This window comes from Lacerta agilis, chromosome 3, assembly GCF_009819535.1.
Source record: "Lacerta agilis isolate rLacAgi1 chromosome 3, rLacAgi1.pri, whole genome shotgun sequence".
NCBI lineage: Eukaryota > Metazoa > Chordata > Lepidosauria > Squamata > Lacertidae > Lacerta > Lacerta agilis.
In genome coordinates this window covers 48,637,199-48,652,318 of record NC_046314.1, presented here as the reverse complement: position 1 = coordinate 48,652,318, position 15,120 = coordinate 48,637,199, and the positions used below count along the sequence as shown (strand labels likewise).

At 38.7% G+C, this 15,120-nt stretch overlaps 1 protein-coding gene across 1 annotated transcript in view; it reads left to right on the top strand.

The window, feature by feature from the left end:
- AK9 (adenylate kinase 9) overlaps positions 1 to 15,120 on the top strand; it is a 57,516-nt gene that overhangs the window by 27,702 nt on the left and 14,694 nt on the right. The window contains exons 20-29 of the mRNA XM_033145385.1: positions 2,303 to 2,431; positions 2,955 to 3,032; positions 4,121 to 4,204; positions 5,118 to 5,324; positions 6,030 to 6,172; positions 7,808 to 8,020; positions 8,653 to 8,919; positions 10,043 to 10,164; positions 11,219 to 11,442; positions 12,591 to 12,649. Of these exons, the coding sequence (XP_033001276.1) occupies positions 2,303 to 2,431; positions 2,955 to 3,032; positions 4,121 to 4,204; positions 5,118 to 5,324; positions 6,030 to 6,172; positions 7,808 to 8,020; positions 8,653 to 8,919; positions 10,043 to 10,164; positions 11,219 to 11,442; positions 12,591 to 12,649 (1,526 nt within the window). The remainder of the gene's footprint in view (positions 1 to 2,302; positions 2,432 to 2,954; positions 3,033 to 4,120; positions 4,205 to 5,117; positions 5,325 to 6,029; positions 6,173 to 7,807; positions 8,021 to 8,652; positions 8,920 to 10,042; positions 10,165 to 11,218; positions 11,443 to 12,590; positions 12,650 to 15,120) is intronic.

Below are 15,120 nucleotides of genomic sequence, written 5' to 3'. Positions count from 1 at the left end.
AAGATTCAGGATCTGTCCTTCCAGTGAGCACTCAGGGCTGATTTCCTTAAGAATGGATAGGTTTGATCTTCTTGCAGTCCATGGGACTCTCAAGTCTCCTCCAGCACCATAATGCAAAAGCATCAATTCTTTTGTGATCAGCCTTCTTTATGGTCCAGCTCTCACTTCCATATATCACTACTGGGTTATTTAATTCGGTATGCTCTTTCTTAAAAAAAAAAAATCATTTCAAGGTGCAGTACTAAACGTATATGTTTAGAAATTAATGGAGTTGCCTTCTGAAAAGGTATACTCATTGGATTCTGTAAAAGAAAAGACTCCTGTTTGCAGAAGGGATTGATAGCCAGTGCAGGTTCCTGCTGGAGGAGGAGGAGGAGGAATTTGCTACGGTACGTTTGCCTTCTCTTTTTCCTCCAGCTCACTGACTCATGAACAAAGTTCTGAACTAAACCCTAAAAAATTATAGAAGCTGCTGAAATATTTCTCTGTGAGATAAAGTTAGCTTTTGGTTGGTGGTACTTGTTATCTTCCATTCAAACAGTTATTCATCAAGGAAAAAAGAATGTCATGCACAAATGCCTGTATTGAAGATAAGCCACAGTTCTTTGCCTGAGAAAACATGTTTTTCCCAAGCTACAATTTGATTTCCATAATCCAACACTGACTAATCAAACATCTCAGTCATGCTGACCTTTGCCTGATGATGCAATATACTGTTGCAGATTGATTTCACCTGCATATAACTGCATATACTGTACTCAGTTTCTATTCTCCCAAAGCAAGCATAATAGATTATATTGTTGCAGGCATTGTGTCTATATGGAATGTTGATTGAAACTTTTTAGTTGTGTTCTTTGACTAAGAGGGACTTGATACATTACACAGTGACAAACGTTGCCACTAAGTGTACTTTTCAGGCCTCAGAAGTAATCATAGACTCTTGAACAGGAGTCAGCAAACTTTTTCAACCGGGGGCCGGTCCAATGTCCCTCAGACCTTGTGGTGGGCCGGACTATATTTTGAAAAAAAAATATGAACAATTCCTATGCCCCACAAATAACCCAGAGATGTATTTTAAATAAAAGTACACATTCTACTCATGTAAAAACACCAGGCAAGCCCCACAAATAACCCAGACATGCATTTTAAATAAAAGGACACATTCTACTCATGTAAAAACATGCTGATTCCCAGACTTTCCGTGGGCCGGACTTAGAAGGTGATTGGGCCGCATCCGGCCCCCGGGCCTTAGTTTGGGGGCTCTTGAGTGTCAGACTCTGAGACCATAGCAGGCTGTTCTAATGGGACAGATGCATGGTCTAACACAAGCACTTTCCAGAGCAATAAATCATAAATCAAATGACTAGAGGCAGATGTATACAGTAGTTGAAACCAGACAGAGGTCAAGATCCAAGAGAGCGGCTGAAGATTAGGAGGACCAGACGTAGGTAAGCAAACTAAGCTAGGGAGGGGCGAGAACACATTTGGCGTGGCTGTGAATTCTGTTGTATAGATGTTATCATCTGTTGCTTGTTAGATCTTGTGCACTCTTCATGATAAAAAAGTTTGAATAAGACATTTTGGGAACAGATAAATTTTTTAAAAGTCATTGGGATCAATTTAGAAATATATTAAGAGTGGGCTTTATGTGGATCTTGGGTGGGTGATCCAGCACTAAAAAGCCTCTGTCACTGATGACTTATCTAGGGAAATATCCCAAGTTCTGAACATGGCTGACATCTCTTTGATATTTCGTAATTTAGAGTTGATTTTAGTCATAATCACTGGGATGTATGTAACCAGGCCTTATTTGTAATTCTGCCTCCTGTGTGATTTCAAACATGCCTACCTATTGGAACGTACATCTAGCCTAAAAAGAGAATTGTTGCCTAGTGAAAAAATAAGTAAGTACAGTGGTGCCCCGCTAGATGAATGCCTCGCTAGACGAAAGGCATTCGCTAGCGGAAGGCTGCCCCGCAAGACGAAATTGTCAATGGGGCTGCCTCGCAAGACGATTTTTTTTTGTCGCGCGAAAACCGCTATTTGCATTGGTGCTTCCCTAGACGAAAAAATTGCTAGACGAAGATACTCGCAGAATGAATTATTTTTGTCTAGTGAGGCACCACTGTAAGTAAGTAAGTCACCCATCTGACTAGGTTGCCCCAGCAACTCCGGGTGGCTTCCAACACATTAAAACACATGAAGAGTCCTTATATTGTTAATGATAGTATCAATTTCTATCCTTGAATATTTAAAGTGGCTTTGTGAACATTAGGAAAGATGTGTTTTATTGTGCCTACAGAATCCATGGACTTTATAGACCATCCATCTGCATCTGAATCACAGACCAAAATGCCACCAGTGACTGAATCAGGCCAAGCAATACAACCTTCTGCTTCTGACGAGACTAAAGAGAAAGAAAAATCTGGAGGTTGGTCTTCTGTACTATGTGGCTTATCCTTCTTTATATTAAAAGAAACTCTGTGCAACATTATTCCATGCCTTTGCTTGCACTTCATTTCTCTCAAATATCATTTATTAAATAATGAAATAATGTAAAGATGCCATTGTCAAAGATTTGCACACAATACCATTGATTTTTGCCTAACAAAGACATTTGTCTTGTATTATCTTCCTTTTCCATTTTCCTTTGACCATATCTTCTCTAGTAATAACATGACTTTCTGTACCCTAGTTCAGATATTCAGGCTGCAAAAAAGCCAGCCCTTAGAATTGTACATAGCTGAGTCCTTAGTATTGTACACAGCCAGCGGCACACAAATGATGTTTTGTAGGAGCCAGTAGATCTCATGGAAACTGTGTGCTTCCCCAAATTTTTTAGTTCTAGCATGAATTTGTGGGCAAGTGTGTCTCAGTTATGTAAATAATCCCAGTTTATCTTCAATAGTGATTTTATCTTTTAAATATATATATTTTAATATATCCAATCACAGAATCATTAGAAACTGAGGGTCAACTTGATGAAGCACAAGCGTCTCTGGATTCCAAAGAGCAACAGGAGAGCAAGACAGGTAGGAATTCACAATCAGACTTTTGTGTATACACTTTGCCACACAAATAAATAAAACAATAAAATGTTACTTATTTTTATTTATTTGGGTGGTGCCATTTATTTCACTTCCAACATAATTGGTGGAAACGTTGATATTCTTCATTGTAAACTTTGGGTTTGTCTGTGCCCTGGAGTTAGTTTCTGCAACTACAAAGTTCAGTTTTACATGGCTTCACTCAGGAGCACAAACAAGAAGAGTCATACTTCCAAAGACACCCCCCCCAGGCTATTATGAGATAGCCAAGGACTTAAAAGATCTCAGCAGCTGTCTAACCACCTCTAGCCTCAAATCCAAAACCTGCCTTAAAGAGGAATTAATCACAACTGTTCCTTAGTTTTCTATTAGTGGCAGCAAGACTACCAAGTGATCAGCCCATAGATTTCATGGAAAGTGTGTGTACTGCTGCCCAAACTACTCCATAATCCCCAAACAAACATACATGCAAGAATTACATTCAGAGCATTTCCTTCATAGTGTGCATGTACTGTGTGAATAAATGAACAATAAGAGCTGGATTTTATATGGTCCCTCTAAATTTAATTCAGCGGCTGTGTCTTCTCAGCCTGCCAACTGCATTAGTGGGAAGCACAAGCATATTAAATTACTAACAAAAATAAACCCTCTGTCAATAATACACATTTTGATGACACACCAGTATCGTACCCACATTTTAAATTCCTAAATTGCAGATAACTCTAGTAGCTTCCAAAGCATGCTTTTCAGCTCTTTCTTCTTCTTCCTCTCCCTCCTCCCTGGACATCTTCAGTCATGTCAACCATTAGTCCTGCTCTTGCATATTGCAGCATTGTATCTCTGTAGTAATTCCCTTGATATTTTGAAATCTTTTTTAACCTTTCCTATAAAGTGCAAATGGGGATCCTGTGGTTCTCCAGAAGTAGTTTGAGTTCCAGCTCCTACCCAGCCAGCATGGTCAATGGTCATGGATGAGGGAAGTTGTAGTGCGGGAGCATCTGGAAGGCTACAGGTTAACCTTCTCTTCTACAAAGCATGCAGTAGGCATAATCATTTCCTGCTTGTTCTCACAGAATCAAAAGAATCAGCAGAACACATTGAAACTGAAGAAGAACCTCAGCCACCAGCACCACCGAAGAGTATTGCATCTCAACTAGGTTAGAGATCAAGTTTTCTTCCTCCCTCCTTTCTTCTCTTCTTCCCTTCTTTCCTTTTCTTAGCCATTCAATTATCTAGAGATCCTGTGTTGCATATTGTAATGACAATTATGCACATGTCTTTCTTTCTCCACCATAAATCCAGTTTTGCAGTGAAGAATTATGCACTTGAATTGACATACTATGTAATTAAATAACCATACGCAAACATAAAAAGTAACTGAGCCTCTTTCCTTGTTTTCCTTTCTTTAGCAGTACAGTCATACCTCGTGTTACGAACGCTGCGTGTTGCGTTCATCACGGGTTCGGTGGTTCGCACATGCGTGTCAAATGATGTCACGCGCATGCGCAGAAGCGCCATATCACATCGCGCGCATGCACAGATGCGGCGCTTCATGATACAGACTGCTCATGATGCGAACGGGGCTCTGGTACAGATCCTGTTCGCATCCAGAGGTACCACTGTATATCCATGAAGAAACAATGCAATAACTTGGCCATTGTGATTCTCAGATAGTTAGAAAAATAAATTATTAAACATATAGGGTGATATGCTCCATAAATCATAATCATAGTATATGCACTGGAGTTAATGGACTTAAGGTCATCAATATCAGTGTATCTACTCTGACTGAGTTGAATATAACCAGCATGTTATGCTGAAAAGAACTATTGATTTGCTGAAAGCGTGTGCTACAAAGAGCCAATGAGAAGGGAAAGCATTATTATGAGAAATGGGACCAGCAACAAAATGTTACACTGTGGAGTATCCAGTTTAAGGTTCCAGACAACCTGCTGCTACCTCCCTGCTGTGTGAGGGTGGTGCCATTTTGGCTACATAAGTGTTGGAACTCATGCCTGAATATCATACAATGTCAAACTGTTATCTAAAATGCAGTTTGATTTTTTTCAGGAGTCAGGCTACCTGAATATTCTGAGGATGCTTTTCCAGATGTAGTAGAAATGGAGCCACTAAAAAGCAAGATTACCCAATTTCTGCATGAATGGCAAAGAACGGAAGTAGCAATTTCAGAGTCACCTTTAATTCAGGTTTCAGAATTGGAGATTGAAGGGCAAACTCTGCAAATGCTTCTTGACCAAACTATTCAATCTATGGAACGTAAGTAATTCTCATAATTATTTTTTCTTCACATTATTTCTAGACCAGGAGATATTTGAAAGAAGAAATACTGTAGTAAATAAATCAAGAACTCTAGAAGAGCAGTAGTGCTAGTTTTACAAAAATAAAATAAAATGAAAATGAAAGGGCTTAACAGGATGCTTCTGTTATATCATCATTAAAAGTTGCTTTATAGTAGGCTTGTAGAGCTTATGATCTACTTCCAAAGGTAGCAGAACACCTTGTGAGTGTCTGCTCGCCAGCCTGGCTGGGGCTGTGAAAACAAAGGGGTTATACAAGTTCCTACTTTTTATGCAACATGCTCTGCACAGCATCTACAACAATATGTAGGACCCCAGGTTCCCAATATCTGCTTAAAAGGGACTCTGGGCTTTAGAATTTTATGGTGCTTTCTTGGCAGGCCCTCTGGTTAAGTGGAACTGGGTAATGTTCTCTGGATCTGATCTTACAGTAGTCTCTGGTAGACAGCTGATGGATGAGAGCTTTTGGCTCTGAGGTTTGAACCTTCAGTGGATGATGACTCAGCCTGGGTCAGGTGTAGATAATACATTACTGCTATGGATAAAGTTGTTCTATGTTCAATCAATTTTAGTGAAAGAATATGTCATGATTTATCTCTGCTGTTGCATGCTTTTATACTTGCATTTTAAAGAAAATAAATTAGAGTGTGATTATCTCTGGCAGAACCTTTTAAGTACCATGGCTGGGAATTTGGTCCTGAAGATGATGATGAAGAACAAGAAGATTTGCAAGCTGAAGCGGAGGCACTGGCAGAGGAAGAGGAAGAGGAGGAAGAAGATGAAGATGAGGAAGAAGAAGAGGAAGAAGTAAGTAACAGCCTAAATGTAAGATTATATTTAGCTATGATTTTAAATACATTTTTCCCCAATCGCAGATTGACGACTATGGTGTGTTTTGTTCTCAGCCTCAATGCATGTTTTATACTGATTAATGTATTATTATTTTTAAAATAATTTGTATTAAATTTTATAAAAGATTAAATAAAATAACATAATTTTACATTACATATCAGAATACACAAACCTATAAAAGGAAAGAAAAGGAAAGAAAAAAAGGAACAATATACTATTTCATGTGAGTGCTGAGATTTGGGAGTTTTCTTCAGCATTATCTACATGCTATGACACTATTGAAATGTGGATCGTATGTGCATAATGTATACATTCTAGAGAAGAGGGATGTCTGACCAAGTCTATTGATCTTCTTGGGCAATTTAGGAGTCAACAGTACATCCTGTGGCACCTCTAGTTATTAAACCATATTTAGGGGAAAGAAATGATACCTAATTGATCGCCGGGTGAGTGGGGGTCCCGTTTGTATGGTGTTTCCTTAGGAATGAAATGTATGGAATAAAATAACGTAATAACAAAATAATTTACAAAAATAATTACCTAAGTTACATAATTTTGCCACAGCAGCAGCGAGATGAAGATAGTTTTTGAAAGAAGACTTAACTGCAGCAGAATAGAAACAGTGCTGCATACAAGAAATACAGGGTAGAATGGAAAACAATGCCTTCTTACATTCCAAGTGCATAATTTAGTCTGTCATACTACACGAGTTCATTAGCACTGATCTGCATAACACTGAAATGCAGGACTGCTTTCACTATGTGTTCACATTTCACTGAAGTTAATACAACTTGCAAGTGTTACTGCTGCCTTTCTTTAGACTGCTCCACATCATCACAATCCAGTGAGAATTACAGTGAATACTGCCACCAAGTAGAATCAGTTTTTTGTATGCTAATCTACTTTTGCAGAATGCAAAAAAACAGTTGTTGGGGCAACCTCACAATTAGCTGCTGGAGTATTTACTCAGACAGCATTTATCACCCATGGGGGATAAGTTAGACATGATTACCATACTCAGCTGAAACAACCTCTTGCCCATCCCCTCCTACCTCACCACTTTGCCTACATATGATTAGCACTGTCAGAGCTGAGTATCCTGATCACATTTAAGGGTGAGGGGCAGTGGTAGATATGCAGCTTTCAGCGGCCCCTTGGGTGCTTATAAGTATGCCAATAAAGGTAAAGGTAAAGGGACCCCTGACCATTAGGTCTAGTTGCAGACGAATCTGGGGTTGTGGTGCTCATTTGGCTTTATTGGCTAAGGGAGCTGGCATACAGCTTCCGGGTCATGTGGGCAGCATGACTAAGCCGCTTCTGGCAAACCAGAGCAGCGCACGGAAATGCCGTTTACCTTCCCGCCAGAGTGGTACCTAATTATCTACTTGCACTTTGACATGCTTTCAAACTGCTAGGTTGGCAGGAGCAGGAACCGAGCAATGGGAGCTCACCCCGTTGCGGGGATTCGAACTGCCGACCTTCTGATCGGCAAGCCCTAGGCTCTGTGGTTAAGTATGCCAATAAGTAAGACTAATTTTTTAAGGATGTTTATCAGAGTTGTGCTCATCAGAATTATTTTGCTGTTTGCAGGATGAAGAAAAAGCTGCTCAGAGGAAGAGACATATGGGAGATACAAAGCACTTTTGTCCAGTGATTCTAAAGGAAAACTTTATCCTTTACCCAGGACTTACTGAAAACACAGCTAAATATCGAGAAAAACACTATTATTTTTCAACTCCAGAAAACAGAGATAAATTTTTGGAAAACCCCGAAGAATATGTGTCTCATAATGAGCCATTGAAAGTATGCAACATTTTCAGCTTCTTTAATATGTCTGTTATAGATAAGAGATTAATCAACCAAAATCTCAGACACTGTATTAACTCAATTATGAGAATCTAAATATAGGAGGCACATTGCATGAATACATAATTGTTACAATTTCTAAAAACTTTGTTATATGAGTATATGTTTATGGACTATCATTTTTACTAAGGGGGAAAAGGTGTGGCATTGAGCTGAATGAAGGAAATGAAGAATGCTGAGTAGCTGAAGTGAATGGGAATACATTTAGGCTGCAATCTGTTACCTGGTTTATCTGGGAGTAAGCCTCATTGAACTCAATAGAATTTACGTATAGGATAGCATTGTTAACTACCTCTTTTAGAGCCCTACCAAAGGCTTATCTAGTCCACTGTTCTCTTTTCCATAGTGGCCAACCCATGAGAAGCATACAAACAGGATATGAGAGCAAATTTATTTCTGTTACCAACACTGAAGCATGTACAATCATCTGATAATCTGCCTTTAAGAAATAAATGCAGTTCTTTTCTCTGAAATATCTCAGGATTTTAAATGATGCATTATTCAGCAGAAACCTGCTCTTATAAAATCCAAACATTTATATTTATATTTTTTTCTGTTTCCTATTTAAGGCTCCCCCTATAAGAATATGTCTTTTAGGATCACATGGAGCAGGTAAAACAGTTTGTGCCCGTTGGTTAGCAGACAAATTAGGTATTTTCCACATTCAGTTTGAGGAGCGCCTACAGGAATTGATCATGATCAAAACTGGAAAAAGAGTTGGACCTGAAGAAGAGGAGGAAGTTGAGGAAGAGGCTACCATGCAAGAAATGGTTGAATCCCCTCAATCTGCAGCTGAAGAACTTGAGGGTGAGGAAGAAGCTAAGCGACTTCAAGAGGTAACACCTAGGATACATTAATGGCTTTCTGAGAGGAATCTTTGAACCAGTTTACATAATAAACTAAATCAAGCCCCATAATAAACAAAATCAAGACCATGGAACTTTAGACTGTAGGTGGAGGTTCACTACAGTCCTCCCTAGACATACACCAAAAACCCTGCCTACATGTCAAACAACAGCATGCTGGCCTGAGCTACTTTGAGGGATGGTGCAGGATATAAATTTAATAAATAATGTCAGGTCGGAGGCTAGGCCTAGCCTTTCAACCTGTTGTGCTAGTTTGCAGTGTTCAGTTGCTTTTGTGAATTAAAAACAGGATGCATATTCACACCTGAAGTCTGAAGGGGTACATCCAAGAGAACATTTACTCTCTTGGTTCTAACTTGGCCAAGGATGGAACTGAGTCTTCAGCAGGAAGAAAAAGCAGACAACCTGTTAAAGTCCCAGCATCTCCTGGCTTCAAGCAATAGAGGAACATGAATCCTACTTGGACTTATCCTAAAATCCACATAGAGACACCTTTCCGGAAAGCAACAACTGTTTAAGCTCTGTGTCCAATTCTGTGTGTTTGATGTGGTATGAAAATATTCTATGGTGTTGGATATTGGAGGGCTCATCCTCACATGCAAGTCATCTCTTGATAGTGGCAGTCATTAAATAATGAATATGCATGAGCCAGCCAGCTCTTGTACCCAGTACAAAACAAAAAATTTGCAGGTTGAATGAATTAACTCAGTGCCTCCATTGTTCCACACTTTCTATAGTGATCCAATTTCCCATAAAAGCTAAGTGAAAATGAATAATTCAAAGTTGCTTGAAAAAGATTCAGCTATTCCTTTTTTAAAGAAAATGTTTTTCAACTAATATTGTAGATAGAGTAGCCTGGATTTTCCTATATACCTGTCCCATAAATGTATCTCTTAGGAAACAGAAATCAATACATATACAAACCTTTGTTTTACAGTATGTAAAATATGCAATATAATTTAAACTTATTGAAGTATTTTGTTATAAAAATGTTGAGCAAAGAGAATGAGTTATGTAAAATCCTTATACTGCTAAACTGTTGTCAAGCAAAGAAGAAATCAAATACTACATGTATTATGGATCATTTCAACAGAAAGAGGTGCTGTTAACAGACGAAGAAGAAGCAATCAAGGCAAATATAATAGAAAATGAAGCCTTGCCCATGGAGGTGCTTGACGGCATTGTTCTTGATTGGTGGATGAAGGAACCATTTCGGTAATTTTTGTTTGTCTAATATGGTTGGCTTTTTTTGTTCTATCTATAGTTCTTAGGCCACAATCCTGTAGTTACTTGCCTGGAAATTAGCCCCACTGAACTCAGATCCAAAGAACTGAACTCAGTGGGACTTCATGGTAGATATGTACAGTATAGGATCGCACTGCCTCACATCCAGGGTCAAACATATCTCTTCATCTGAATCTGAAAGATCGGAAAAACAGACTAACTTACAGTAACGTGAAACTGGCTGGTGTTTGGTCTTGTTAGTTTCTTTGAATTATTAGTCACTTCTCTATTTAAAAATTGCTGCAGAATAAGTGTCATCTATTCTTTGGAATCAAAAACCATAAGAGATCTACTGCAGTTCAGCCTTGTAGATCATTTATAGATGCTGTTTAGGTGAGCTTTTATTTAAAAGCTTTTTACCAAGTTGGTATTAGTGTGATTTCTGTTTTTGTTTGTAGTACTGTTCTTTGGTCAGTTAAGGCATCAAGTCCCACCCAGTCTTCAGATGTCTCTTTGCAAGTGCCATGGATTGGCTTCTGTTCACTAGAGTCTGTCTGTCCAAGCTATCTCAGAGGAAACTCCTCTTTTTCCTTCGGCATCTACATACAGGATCCATTGTTTTCCTCCAGTGTCATGTACGCGCGCGCGCACACACACACAGAGATTTTGACTCTCCCAACAGTTCAGAATTGAAATGGAGCCTCCTAAGCCAGGCTCCATTTCAATTCTGAACTGTTGGGAGAGTCAAAATCTCTCTCTCTGCTTGCTTGATACTGCTTGCACTGTATAACAAGTATCACTGGACCAGAAGGAACATTCACAGTAAGTGGCCATCGTGCCATTCTACCCTACAAGCCCTAAATATATTCTCCAGTTGCAGAGCTGCACTAGGGACACATTTAGGACCTGGAATATTGACCTTACGAATCCTGATTGGATTTTTTCCATCCAACTATGCCCATCCCTTGCCTACTAGTGGGAAATTACATTCTTGCTATTAATTGGGAACTCCATGGAAAATTGACAGTTACTTTTTTGCATTTAGATCCACAGGTTTTATACTGGATGGTTTTCCTCGAACAGCAGAGGAAGCTCAGTATTTAGCAGACCGCTGCCTTTGTCCTGATGTTGCAGTTTACCTTGAAGTTGATGAAGAGGATGTTTCTGAACGACTTCTTCCCAAGCGTGTGCAAACATGGCAAGAGAAACAAGCTAGAAAATTTGAGAAGAAGCAGCAGATAAAAGACATGAAGGCAAAAATAAGAGTAAGTATTCAGTATCTATTAATAGGCAGTGTATTGCAGATAAAAAGTATAGGGTCCCTGCTTGTAGGTTTAGGATCCAAACTCATATTGTAGGAGTTTTAAAGCAAATATTGGTGCAGCACTAAAAGATGGACAGTAATTTCTGTGGCACATAGGTATCCTAACAGCTTTAGAATTGTTTTGCCTTCTGGAGTCTAGATGAGAGTGTCTTCTTGAGACTCCCCACCTGGCTTGAAGCAGATGCAGTGCTAATTTGAAGTAAGTGGAAATTCAAATGATCCAGTTGGTCAGGAGGCTTCTATGAACAAAAACTACAGTGCAATCCTGTGCATGTCTACCAAAGAAACCCCAGTCCCATTGAGTTAAATGAAATTTAATCTCTGATAAGCATGCACAGGATTGCAGACTTAAACAAAATCAACAGAGAAAAACCCCCTGTGTTGCAATGCAGAAGAATCTGCACAAATCCAAATGCAACACATGCCTAATAATGTATTACCATTAGTTTGATCAGTTTTGTAGTATGATCAAACTAATAGCAATACATTATTAGCCATGTGTTGCGTTTGGATTTGTGCAGATTATACAAAATCAAAGCTCCTGACTCACTGAGTCTTCAGCATTTCTTAACTGGAATAGCGTTTTGATTCTTACTAAATTTTGCATCTGTAGGCAGATAAATTTTGCATTTATCTCATACCCTCCAAGTGTTCAAATTTTCCATGGACAGTTCTAGGGGGGAGTGAGAAATGTTCCTATTTTCATATGAGGAATGTTGAAAGGTATGCAGGTCATCACATAAAGAAGTATTTTTTTAAAAAAATGAAGAAAAATAATGAAAAATGCTATTGGGCCTCATCATACTATTGTAAACTTAGTAGAACCCTTCTTAAGTATATCCACCCAGCCGAATGTTGCCCTACAGTGCAACTTTGGCGTGGATATCCCCAAACACACACCCCAAAACCACAGAACATCCATTGCAATTTGGATCTGCACTAGTTTCCACAGGTGTATAGGAATACTAGTAATCCTCAGATACAGTAATACATCTGTATCCTCAGATGCCCATGAAAAGCCTTTTGAAATTGAATTTTAGCACGTCAGTTTTTAAAGTGTGTGTGTATCATATGTACTCTTTTTAACAGGCAGAGATGGTTGCTCAAAGAAGGGCAGAGCTTTTGGTAGATCAAGCAAAAAGGAAAATGGAGGTAAGATACACGTTAAAAATAACAAAAAACATTATGATCACTTTATATTGGATTTTGTAAAGTAACTCTCAGTTTGGCATCCATGATGCTTATTTAAAAAGGTAACTGTGTTATAAATGGACTTGGGAGAAATTGCTGTTTATATTTCTGATTATAGATGAAAATACTGCTACAGTATATGATTTCATCTTAAATTGGTCTTAATAGAGCACATAAGCTAAATGTTTGACTTTAAACTAGGATTGTCTGCAGGGTCCTCTAGACCAACCATGGCATTATTATCACTACTCCTGGCATACAACACACATTGGAAAATCCTATGACAAAAGCAGTGACAGCACCAAGCAGCATCAATACAATTTTAGCTAGGTATGCTAAATGCAATATTTGCACCCTTTTTACAGTATAGAGTGAAAAGAAGGTGCTGGAACAGTGTGTATATCATATCTATATAACAATGGCATTGGCACTGTCATAAAACCACCCATAACTATGCTGCTGCTGTTGTGGCCATTTTTGCTTCTTCCTCCTTCCCTTTACAGCTTCTTGTGCCTGTTGGAAAGCTGCTCCAGAGGATTCAGGAGACCTTCAGAACAGTGTGTGTGGTCACACACAGTGGACCACAGAGCGAATTGACAAAAGTTGCCACTCTTGTCTCTAGTCAAAGCTGCTAGATCTTAGCCCCTTTCACAAATAGGAGCTTTTCCTTTTTTATGTAATTTTTATTAGTTTTCAGTTATAATACCAATTTATAATACAATTATCAATACCAATAGTTCAAATACCGAATTATATAATTTAGATAAGGTGGCCCCTCAGGTGCTAGAATGGATGGCTTGATTATTTGCTTTATTTCTGCACCCCAAAATCTTATTAATTTCCATTACATTCCAGTCATAATAATAATTCCTTATACAACAACTGCAATTTTAATAACTTCTATTCGTGTTGACACATTAAATGATTTATAAAATCTACAAGTGAGGCACTCAAACTATATTCTTGTTCTTCCTGTGTGTGGCAATTATTCTGTCCATTGTGTTTCTTCCTATCCTTGTAAGATGTTATGTCTTTCTTTCCCCCAGTTGTTGCTGTTATCCATCATGCCTTGGGCGAAGCTGATATCCCATTATTGTTCCAGAAATTTCTCCATTGCTCCATCCCATGCTTTGTTGTTTTACAACATTAACAACAGCTGCAAAAATCACTCTGTCCCAATAAATAACCTGTTTTCACCATTTTTCCTCTCAGCTTGGGAAGAAAAGTGGCCTGTCAAACTGCAGATGACTCAATAATGAACCTTATCAGTTCCTTGACAAGTTCACAGACTTCTTTCATCCTTCCATCAAACTGAAGATAAATGAGCAATTATACTTCCAATTAAATTAAATTCCAAGTCCTCTTAGCGTTATTCAGTTCACTCCATAAATAATAAAGGATGGGGAAGGGTCAGCTCTAAGTTTCCATTGTAAACATTTTGCAAAATAGAGGTTCCCATCCCTTTTTCCTTTTTTTTTTTTACACACACAGTTCCGTTTAATGTTATTTTCCATATCTATAATCCAATTTCTTCCATCCTTGCTTGTACAAATATAAATTGAACTAAACATTCAGAGGGGGGTTGCCAAATCATAAATGTAGAGAAGAAAACTTTAAATACAGAAACCGCAGGCTTCCCCCCCCCACCAGCTTTTGTACCAATTGAAGTTTTATCTCAAATTCAAACCTTAAAGTCCTTGCAGTTGTTTACGTTCTGCAGTTTATGATCTCATCTCTTTTAGCACGTATCTGTAAAAAGGTAAAGGTACCCTTGACCGTTAGGTCCAGTCGCGGATGACTCTGGGGTTTAGTTTAGTCCAATTAAACTCTAATTAACAGGCAAACCTCTGCTTCCTAATGGCAGCGTAGGAGGGTTTTTGGCAGGCGAAGTGCTTTTGCACTCAGCGTCTCCCTGCCTCCCGCAATCCATGCCAGAGCGAGAGCCATGTACCCAGATGAACTGCAAGTGAAGCCCATTCCCCCCTGTCCCAGGGGGGAATTTGCATGGATAATTACCCTCAATCACCCTTGTTTTTCCTTCGCCAACCATCTCCCACTGTCGTGGGAGCTGCCTCCATTAAGGCCGCGTGGAACCAGAAACTCCAAATAGGAGCTTTCCCATTCAGAGAAGGGCATTTTGGATCCAACACATGACTCCCTTTTTATATATGACAACTGTCTAAATATAGTCAAGTATCTACTACATATTAATCAGGGAGGAGGTACTTTGAAATTAGGGCATATAAATTAATGTGCAGGAAAAACTTGGGCTGGAAGCAGTTTTAATAAACAGGCAAAACAATAATATGTTTTTTGTGTATAAAATTAATCCTTTAGATTAGATTAGACAGGAATTAATTTTTATTGACTATGATATATTCAGACCACAGTTTTTCTGTACCACTACACAAATAGTGAACTGAGAACAAGAA